The 10,869-nt window shown below is 34.6% G+C and overlaps 1 protein-coding gene across 1 annotated transcript; it reads left to right on the forward strand.

Moving 5' to 3' along the window:
• The first annotated feature begins 3,161 nt into the window (after positions 1-3,161).
• On the forward strand, positions 3,162-10,539 carry LOC124639589 (phospholipase A2-like). Its single transcript, XM_047177028.1, has 4 exons — positions 3,162-3,439; positions 5,249-5,408; positions 5,738-5,890; positions 9,547-10,539. Exons 1-4 carry the CDS (start codon positions 3,256-3,258, stop codon positions 9,629-9,631), a joined length of 582 nt encoding a protein of 193 aa, XP_047032984.1. The 5' UTR covers positions 3,162-3,255; the 3' UTR covers positions 9,632-10,539.
• The last annotated feature ends 330 nt before the right edge of the window (positions 10,540-10,869 follow it).

The following is a 10,869-nucleotide window of genomic DNA, read 5'->3' on the forward strand; positions in this document are numbered from 1 at the left end:
TATCCTTGCAGGAAACATTAACCACTACAATGATAACATGCTGATAAATTAACGGGGACTCAACGAAATTGTCTTGCTTATACTTACAATCGGGAATTAACCTAAAAGTAATGAGACTTATTTATTTTTTTCCCAAAAAGGAGGGGGTTAAATGTATAAGGCTTCAATAGTGCGCGATGTTTTTATTATAAACTAGCTGTTTTCCCGCGGTTTCACCCGCGTCCCATGGGAGTTACCTACTGCCCGCACCTGGATAAAAAGTAGCCTATAGCCTTCCTCGATAAATGGGCTATCTCACACTAAAATATTTTTTCAAATCGGACCAGGGGCCCGATTCTCCTAAGTTAATAATGTCAAAATCGAATAGTAATCGAATAGAGATATGATCGCAATAGCAGTTTTAACCATATCGGGCATTCTGCTACTAATAAAAGACCAATCGTATTCGATTGACATTTGATTGGTGTGCGATTGGTATGCTATTTTGGTAATTTTGGTCTATACGGTAGTTTGCCGTGCAATCATTTTGCAATCGTAAAACATTTGCAGACAAAATGATTCATTATTGAATGACAGAAAAGAATAAAAACGTTTATTTCAAAGAAAAAATAGCGGAATGCCACATACGCTTCAATAGTAATCGAGTCGGGATTGGATCTCAGTCGAATCGAGTCGAACGTCAATCGAAGGTCGCTTAAGTAAAATTAGGAGAATCGGGCCCCAGTAGTTCCTGTGATTAGCGTGTTCAAACAAACAAACAAACTCTTATAATATTAGTATAGATGTGAGAATGTGTAGTTACAGTGAAACTGTAAAACAGCAGAACGCAATGACGTTTAAAGGGAACCTTAAAAGATCCTGGACTGAACGAATCGATTTGGAACTTACGGAGATGGTTGGCCCCGTTGGTCTCAGGTTTGATAAGTCAGACAAAAATCGCTTTATTTCAGGTTTTTAGAAACTTTCTCACAGCAACCTGGAGTCTGATAAGTTGGTGAAGATACCTACACCCGTGCCTAGAGCACGTAAGGGTTGGTCCTGCTTGTGATGCTGCTATAGGCGTGATGGCAGCGTTAAAAATATGTGATTCTAATTAGTCCGCATTTTTATTTTCACAAAACATTAAATATTTACTAGCTCCCACTGGTCGTGGGTGAAACCGGGGAAAACCGTTAGTTGAGAAATACTACGTTTGGTCCATAAGACAATTAGTTCAATTTCTTTGCCATTAACACTCTTCATGACGAGCAACAAAGACCAACCAGTAGAAAATATACGTCACTTAATTATTGCTCTTAGGTAAGTAAACATTTGCATAAGAAGTGCATTTTTCCTCTATGATGACGTTGCGACGAGACGTCCTTTTCTAGAACATATTGCTCACCAGAGCGAGGGATATCCTGAATTCCTCTTACACATGACGTCTTGACGGTATCTTTCCAAGGGTTACTAAAACCAATCGGAATATTTTGAGTACCTCGAATGATCTGGTTAAGGGTACCTAACAGGTGTTATATGGACAATATTTATTTATTTCTGAGTATGGAAGACTTACAGCTAAGTGCCATATAATATGATGTTTGATGATGATGATTGTGTGACTAACTGACAGCCAATTACAAGTCTTCACTTCTAAAACTAGTTGGTACATAAAAAAGAACAATGGAACAAACCAGAATCAAAATTTAGGATTAGAGTAGGTATAAGGGTTCTCGAATCAAATATTTGATTGACTTGCTTCCACCCGCTTCCCGTTGCCGGATGGTGACTGTCCTACATCCTTTGCCCGGGTCTAAGCTACCTCCCCTCTAATTTTCAGCTTCATCGGTCCAGCCATTCACGCGTGATGCCGTAGATTGTTTACCAGAGGCGGTTTTTATTTAGATGCCCCACATTACTTAAGATTCTAATGTAATTAGGTAAGGGAAACCTTTGTATTTACACAAACAAGAATTTTTCGTGAAAAAAGATAAAAGTAATATCGTTTTTCACGAAAAATCCTTCTGTCTCTTCTTAGCTTATTTTTTAGCTTAGGTAATGCGTTTTGTCAGAGAGGCAGTTGTCTCATACACAAGGATGACTTACAAATGCACTTCAAAAAAGAATTACAAATACGTAAACAATATACGTAATGGGAATAGGGAAATATTTGCGAAAAAACGGTCGACCTAACTCCTTCGAGTAATTCATTTGGTCTTATCACTTTTTGAACGTTGATCCGGGGTCCCACTGTAAGCGGAAAATGCAGTGCTCGTCTTTCACGTAATATTTATTTGTAATGGAATAATTTATCGTAATGCATAATATTATGCTATGCGTCAATATCCGTATCGGAGTTTCCTTAAATGGGAATATTATAATGCAGGCCTTAAGATATGATTATAAATCTTTTACCCACTTCTCTGTCCACGATGGAGACACAATAGTAAAACAATCGGTTCGTATCACATATGACTCAAGGGACAGGGAAGTTGTTATATAATTATGTATTTTCTTATATCTTAGTTGTATCTAATTTATTATGCGGATAATACGTATCAAAAGAGGCAGTAAAGATTTTTCATTCTAATCTACATAATGTCATCATCTTCCGAGCCTTTTCCCAGCTATATTAGGGTCGGCTTCCAGTTTCACCGGATGCAGCTGAGTACCAGTGTTTTACAAGGAGCGACTATCTGACCTAATACAGAATATGGTTGTCAGACTTGCTGGCTTCTGGGACCAAAAGTTTAACGTTGTTTCCGAAACGCAGTCATTGCTGTCTAAAATATACTTAGAAAGTACATACATATAAACTTAGAAAAGTTGCATTAGTACTTGCCTGACCTGGAATCGAACCCACTCAGTCATAGGTACTTGAGCTGTCGCCACCACGACTTCTATTAATTTACATATATTATACTATTTAATTTACATAGTAGCTGTCGGTAAGTCTTTTACATGATCAGTTTCCTATCTATATTTGATTACATTAGTATTTCTTTTCTTAGTCTGGTCTTATTGTTTTAATATATATATCTTTATCAATTAGGTACGTATATGGAAAAGTACCGTCATTAGCATAGCGTGTTACTCAGACGCGCCGCGCGCAATCAGACCTCGCCTTACACAAACGTTTGGTATATAAACATGAAAGATCCTTCCTTGGTATTATTCAGCACAAGCTTCTACTGCAATTACCTTATTTATTTAATTAAACAACATTATTTTTTTTTCTATACGTATAAAATAATTTTTTGGCATTTGCCCGCGAAAATGTTGAAAGTGATTCTACTATCCTGTCTCTTAACTCTGTTTTTCGACTCTCATAGCTGCTGGATCATAAACGATATAAATATTAAAATGTTAGCGAGAAGTGCTATGAACAACGATGTTCTTGAAGATGAATTAGTCGACGAAACTACCATATCACAGAAAAATATCAATTTGATTTATCCCGGTAAGTCCATAATCTAGATTTTTGCTGGTTTACCGCGTTTTTACTTGAATTGCAAGAAACTGATACAAAATAAAACTACTTTTACGGATTTTATCGCGGTTATATTAATATTATTAAATCCCGACGTTTCGGATCCTTTACAGCATCTAAGTCACGGGCAGATTAAGGTGTTGGTCGTCTTGATAAGTTATTTAAATGTCTAATATTAGCCTAATGCGCGTTTTCATTATCAATCTCTTAACGTTTCCCTAACTAAGTGTCACTTAGAATAAGGGCTCCCCCAATAATAAAAGTTATAAGGGACACTTAAACTTTGGTGAAAACGAAATTCGTATTAAGCGTTCCCTAAATGTTCTTACTTCCCTGCTTCCCTAAATGGGCATTAGTGTCAGAAATCAATATGATACAAAATAATATATGCTTACTTAGCTCATATTTATATCTACTTAATTACATTTATATTGGAAGTGTAATAATCTCCTAAGTGATTAAATAATAAGTAGGTACAAATGTTAGAGTTAACGTAATATTTCTAATTTACTTTATATAAAAAAAAACTCATTCTTGATATTTGTCCTAACATTCGGAAAATTTTATCGATATGCATAATTTGCATGCTGCGAGTTAATTTAATTAACTAATAACATTAGTACCGGCTAATGACAATCATAACAGCGTAGGTAGATCCCAAATGTTCGGAGAATATTCGAGAAGTTTTCTTTGGAATGTGATGATGATGATGTCCTCCTAGCCGGTTAATGGCCATGGCGGCTGTTCTTTTATAATGAGATGATCTAGCTGCGTAGGACATATTATAGGGCACAAGACCTAGATACCAGAGACCTAGTGCTCAGTAGCCGCGCTTGCGACAACTAGACCAACGAGGCATTTTGAGTTTGAGACCTTGTTACCTACTCAATACCTAAGATAACACTTACGAAGTCACGATATTACTTACACATAAAGTTTCGCCCTCAACCACTAGTGATGAACCAGCGGCGGCCTCAAACAAGAACATCTGAAAATGAAAGAAATTGATTAAAGCGTGATTAAACCCCACTCCACTACGAAAATGATAAATCTTTAAAGTTTGAAAATTAAAGAAATTGCATTTCGGACTTTCAACCTCACAACTGCCTTTTTTTAACGACGTCAAAAATCATCAAATGACCCCTCCCGCTGTGGGTTAGCAACGGTGAGGGAGTGTCAGACTCTTACTGACTAAAAACCGTCGTGTTCCGTCGTAGACATTTTTTGTATCACAAATGCCTTAAGAAATCAGGATATTACATGCTCTAGGTATAAATTGGCATACAAACAAAGGTTTATAATCTTAATGCGTAGCCGGAACTTACAATTGTACTAAAAAACGCATCTAGAACAAGGAAATTCAGAGAATCGTCGACTCGGAACTCGTTTAATGGGAGGTTTTCTTCATAGAACTAAAAAAAATGATTCTAAGTACTCGGTAGATGGCGCTGTACCTATTGCGTTTCTGGGCCCTTTTGTAATCTGTCCCATCGTTCAATATATTCACAGATTTCTGCATAAATTGATTTTACAATCTCTTGGCACATTGGGATAAGAATCTGACTTCTTTTCTCCTATAATAAAATTGTTATTGCCTATTAAATTGTTGACGACATGAATGAACGTTTCGTTATACGACCTCAAAATTATATGACGTTGATAAGATATGACGCTCCTTTTCTTATAGTCACGGAAGCTAGGAAAATAATTAAACAAAAGAAAATCCCTCTAGACTTATGTTTACCATTTATGGAAATTTTTATTCGTTTTAAATTCTAGGAACGAAATGGTGTGGCGCCGGCAATATAGCAGATAATTATGATGACTTAGGGACTGAAAGAGAAGCAGATATATGTTGCCGGGACCATGACAACTGTCCTGACACCATACCTGGAGGGCAAACCAAGTATAATCTGACTAACGAAGTGTTTTATACCAGGTAATTGTTTAAGAACTTACCTTTTAAAAGGCACGTATAAGATGCACAGACTTTATGTCCCAGTTGGGCGCCAAAAACCCGCGTTGGGTGCCAATAAGAATATAAGTTCTGGCTATGTCCATCTCTATGTCTCCCTTCATTTTATTTTTAATTTTTACGTATTTTATTTTTCTTTTTGCTAATCAACATATATTAAGCAGTATATTAACGTATTTAATTTAAATGTGATTAGGTACGAACACCCGATATATAACGATATTTTTCAGTTTTTAGACAATGAATAAATCGTAGATTGAGAATAGGTATTAAATACCTCAAATGATTTTCAGATTGAGTTGCAAATGCGATAACAAATTCCTGAAATGTTTGCGATCAGCTAAAACGAAGACTGCTAAATACATCGGAATGATATACTTCAACGCATTGCAAACTAAATGCTTCAGGAACGACTATCCAGTTACTGAGTGCAAGAAACGAGGAGGGTATGTATTAGATTTATTTATTTACTAGCTAGTGCAGTCATTGAAGCATTATTGCTACGATTTTTTTTACTGTGAACCGATTTGCATGAAATTTTGGAATTAGGTTCATCTTACCCTTAACTTCAAAAGTTAATATGATTTGAACTCCGCCACCCCCCCCCCCTGGGGGTGGTTGACACCCCTTCTTTGGGGTGAATATTTTTTTTGCAAAATAACCTCGGATATCGATAGAAGACCTAATTTTAAGCTAAAGTTGTCTTTAAAGTTTAAAAAAAAATTCAATACTTTTCAAGTTATTGACAATTGAAAATTCGCAATTTTTTCACGTTTTTCATCGGTTTTTTGCAAATATCTCCAAAAATATAGGTTTTATCGAAAATTTATAAAGAACAAAATTGTAGCAGGTAAAACAACGAACAATTTGTTTTTTTACAAAAGGTCCTAAGTGCAATATTAAGCTAGATATTAAAGATCAAAGCCGTTTTTTATTTTGTCTGAAATTTAATCGTTGTGGTCAATGCCATGTAGCGGCGAGTAGATGCATTTTATGCATTCGAATACAAATGGGTTTTGTAGTGCTTGAAATAAGCTTTAAGATGAGTACTATTAAAAGTCTTTTGCACGTAAAATAAGTGAGCTGTATTGCAAATAAGGGGAGCATCTTATATTTTTTCTTTTAAATCAATGGGTTTCATAAGTGCCATTTCCACCAAAATTAAAATTAATCGTATTCCGCCTAGGATTAACTTTATTATGAAGAGTTTGATAGATAGTATCAGTTTGGCTGCTTCAGGACAGATATTTTTCAAAAAAGTCACGATTAACGAAAAGAACAAAATTTCAAATTAAAGAAAAACCCACTTGTTTTTCATAATATCTCAAAAATTACGACAGATACGTATAAAAGTGTACTGATAAAAAAATTAGGTATTTTTCTGACAAACAATTTGGTTTATTTGTTTTTTCTGTCGAACAAAAATTGACGGAGATATGATTGTTTAAAGAGCGCGTGGCAGCGCAATCACAGCCTCTCTTAAGCACTTTAACCCTTCACCGTTTTAGAAAAAAGTTCTTTACTATATATTGCAATGATGGATGTTGTAGCTCTCTTAATTACTTTTACAGTGGTTTTTTATAAATTGTGATAGCATGAAAATTGAAGGAGTTACGGTCCAAAAACTTGTCATATTTTTTTCTACTTGGTAACTGAAAACTTCGGAGTGTCAATATTTGGAGCAATGTGAAAGTAGGCAGTATAATAAAGAGTCACAACTATTGTAATGTGTATATATGTCACCGGAAAATAATAAAACTGGTAAATTGATCAACTTACTAAAATAATAGATGGCATAAACTACGTCGATTAAATTTCAGACAAAATAAAAAACGGCTTTGATCTTTAATATCTAGCTTAGTATTGCACTTAGGACCTTTTATAAAAAAACAAATTGTTCGTTGTTTTACCTGCTACAATTTTGTTCTTTATAAATTTTCGATAAAACCTATACTTTTGGAGATATTTGCAAAAAACCGATGAAAAACGTGAAAAATTGGGAATTTTCAATTGCCAATAACTTGAAAAGTATTGGATTTTTTTTTAAACTTTAAAGACAACTTTAGCTTAAAATTAGGTCTTCTATCGATATCCGAGATTATTTTGCAAAAAAAATATTCACCTCAAAGAAAAGGTGTCAACCGCCCCCAGGGGGGGTGGCGGAGTTCAAATCATATTCACTTTTGAAGTCAAGGGTAAGATGAACCTAATACCAAAATTTCATGCAAATCGGTTCACAGTAAAAAAATTCGGAGGTTAGACCGTATTTTTCGCTTCAATGACTGCACTAAGCCGTTTTCCCGCGGTTTTACCCGCGTCCCGTGGCTGCTACTGGGATAAAATATAGCCCATGTTACTCGCAGGTAATATAGCTTTCTAATGGTGAAAGAATTAAAATTAAATAAAAGCAACATATAAAGAAAAATAACTATAAAACGAAGTTATACTACACAAAATTATACGCAATATTATAATATAAATAAATACTTAAATAATATACTACATACTACTATATTACATTAAACGCCTTCCTCTCTTCTAACTATTTTGCTGTGCCCATCAGGGTCCATAATAGGCATGATGACAGTAATCAAAAATCATTAAAATAATATATTTATTAAATTAAACTTGAAGCTTGGAATATAAAACGCGCATTGTTTTCTTTATTAATAATGTGATTAATATGTATTTTTATAAAATAAAATTACGAAATAAGGCAATCCGCCATGATATCTTGAACACCAATCAGAGCTCGTGACGTCATTTCTCAAAACAACTCGCGCGAAAGTGCGCGAACGTCACATTTCGTTATTGTGAACTTCCACTGCGATCTTTGTTTTTAATTAATTAGTTGTTTATAACACGAGTTATGGAGCCCGGATTTATCAATGCAAACAGCGCTAATTTGCCTAGAATTGATATCATAATGCTGGGAAAGTTTTTGGCATCAAATAAAGATTTTTGTTCAGCTGAATTTAGAAATGTTAAAACTTCCATGTAAGTATACTAGTTTAATTAAAAAACAATGAGAGATGAAACCTAACCTCGAAATAGTTATTTACATTATAAACTATGCTAGAATCTAGAGAACTACGTAATAACTTACATCAAAGTGATCTTCACAAAAATAAAGTTTGTACCCTGGGCAATATTGCTTTTGAATCTCGCCTTGCAAGTTTAAGCCACTTATTTCGTATTTTTGTAGGTATTGTGAGGAACGTACACAAATAACTTATCAGGAGTTGTTTTGGATGTGTTCTTACTTGGTCCCCCAGTGACCCCACAACACCTATGCCCTTTCGAATTCATATTTAATAACACAAAAAACTTAATTATTGCACGAGCGTTGTTCACTTGCGTCTTGTAATTTCAGTCGTGACGTCACAAGTGACACCATGACACTGACAAGCGTTTTCGCGCCGGATTCAAAGTGGACAGAGAAAAATGCAATTATTTGATAAAAAATCTTCGCATTTTCTTAAAATTAATAATTTTTCATATAAAATAGACGTATACCTACATCATACAAAGGAATTTAAAAATTTGTCATCATGCCTATTGTGACTACCTCTATTATTTTATATTTTCCACCAAATGTACATTATGGAATGCAAAAAATGATATGATATGATACGAATATTTAGAATCGGTCGAGTAGATTTTGAATTTATCCATTACAACCAAACAAACAAAGTTTTCCTCTTTATAATATTAGTATAGACTAGCTGATCCAGCCGTTTTCACCGGCATCCTTGGGTAATTTCTCCCCGTATTAGGATGAAACTTGCCCATATTCAGCGTAGACGTAGCCCAAATGGACGGACAATCTGACCAAGGTCGCCGGAAGCAGTGGATGAGGGTTGCTGAAGATCAACTGGTGAACCTTGGAGGAGGCTTTTGTCCAACAGTGGACGTCTTTCGACTGACAGGATGAGGAATGTTCTTCCTATCGATTTGGTGTTTTAGGATAGATTTAATACATGAATGAGCAGCAGCATGAGCGTGACACCTTTTGAATTTTGATTCTCTGATAGATCACTTCATGTGAGCGTTTGGATAAAGACTTAAAGTAATAACATAATATTTATTGTGTATATTTCAGATGGCTCAACTCAAAATGTTTGGAATACTCTTACGATAAAACCGGTGAAAAGAAATACCAATGGTTTGAAGTGCCAGACTTTTAAAGAAGATACACCCTATCAATCGATATCAAGACAATATTTCAATTATATGTGTAAACTAATGTATTAATTTATTATTCAATAGTACGGCAGCTCTAAATGAGAAAGCAACTAAATTAAAAACTAGTCAAAGATGCGTTATTTATTATATGTAAAAGATAAAAATATGTTGTAAAAACGGACTAAACCTGAAACGGAACTTTCTACCCAGTGCCACGAAAATTGCGCTTGCACAATCTCTTTTACTTCCTATCCTTGACTATGCCGATGCCAGCTATCTCGACCTCAGAGTGGACCAACTAGATAAACTTGAGCGACTTCAAAATGTAAATATGTATATGTATTGTTTATTTGCTTATACTTGTACCTACCTATTTAATCATTATTTGTACGCCTACTACCCGTAATCTATTTAAAATCGTCTCCATCCAAAGGTTGTCTGTAAGAGATTGCTTTTGAGCGATAAGACCGCCTGTTGTACTCATACATATTTGTTTTTTGTAATGTCCTTGTCTATGTTTGTTTTGGTGTACAATAAAGAATCTTTCTAAACCTGTTAAAAGTTATTTCTGTAGAAAAACGGCCAAAGAGAGATAAAAGTTAAGATGAGGACCTAAATATTTAAATAAATAAATGAGTTTTATTAAACTGTTCCGGTTTCCTTAACTTTTTATCATATTTGTATACTTTAAGCCTTAGTGATGCTAACTTTATTTATCATTCCTCTATCAATTTGATCTTGTTTAAAAAACTGTGTGATGTGATTAAATTAAATAATTTATATAAAATTATATAGAAATACAATAATTAAAGAAGCTGTATTCGTAAGACGTCGCAAAGCCCTTCTCCTTTACATAAAATAAAAATATTTTGAGTGACAGAATGCACAATATTATATAGTACCGAACATTTGGAATAGTAACCTGATTGTTAACTAAATATTAAATTGGTAATGTGCCCTGGAATTGCATTTAATTTGGTAAGTAATAAAAACAATAAAAAGGCCATTTTGTTACATTTAATGTTGCATATTTTAAGTATTTTTCGTGGATATTTGTATACATATTTCTAGCTTTTTATGACGCATATCATCCGGTCTTTAGTTATCACTTTCTGAATGTTGACCCACGGTCCCACTGTAAGCGGAAATAACTCCTTACTTACCTTAGGCTTATTTGTCATCTGCCTAGCCTTTTCCCAACTATGTTGGGGTCGGCTTCCAGTCTAACCGGATACAGCCG

Source organism: Helicoverpa zea, chromosome 19 (genome assembly GCF_022581195.2).
Source record: "Helicoverpa zea isolate HzStark_Cry1AcR chromosome 19, ilHelZeax1.1, whole genome shotgun sequence".
Classification (NCBI taxonomy): domain Eukaryota; kingdom Metazoa; phylum Arthropoda; class Insecta; order Lepidoptera; family Noctuidae; genus Helicoverpa; species Helicoverpa zea.

Coding starts and splice junctions, on each gene's coding strand:
- LOC124639589 (XM_047177028.1), top strand. CDS start 3,256: ATGTTGAAAGTGATTCTACTATCCTGTCTCTTAACTCTGTTTTTCGAC. Junction 3,440..5,248: donor TATCAATTTGATTTATCCCG/GTAAGTCCATAA, acceptor TTTAAATTCTAG/GAACGAAATGGTGTGGCGCC. Junction 5,409..5,737: donor AACGAAGTGTTTTATACCAG/GTAATTGTTTAA, acceptor AATGATTTTCAG/ATTGAGTTGCAAATGCGATA.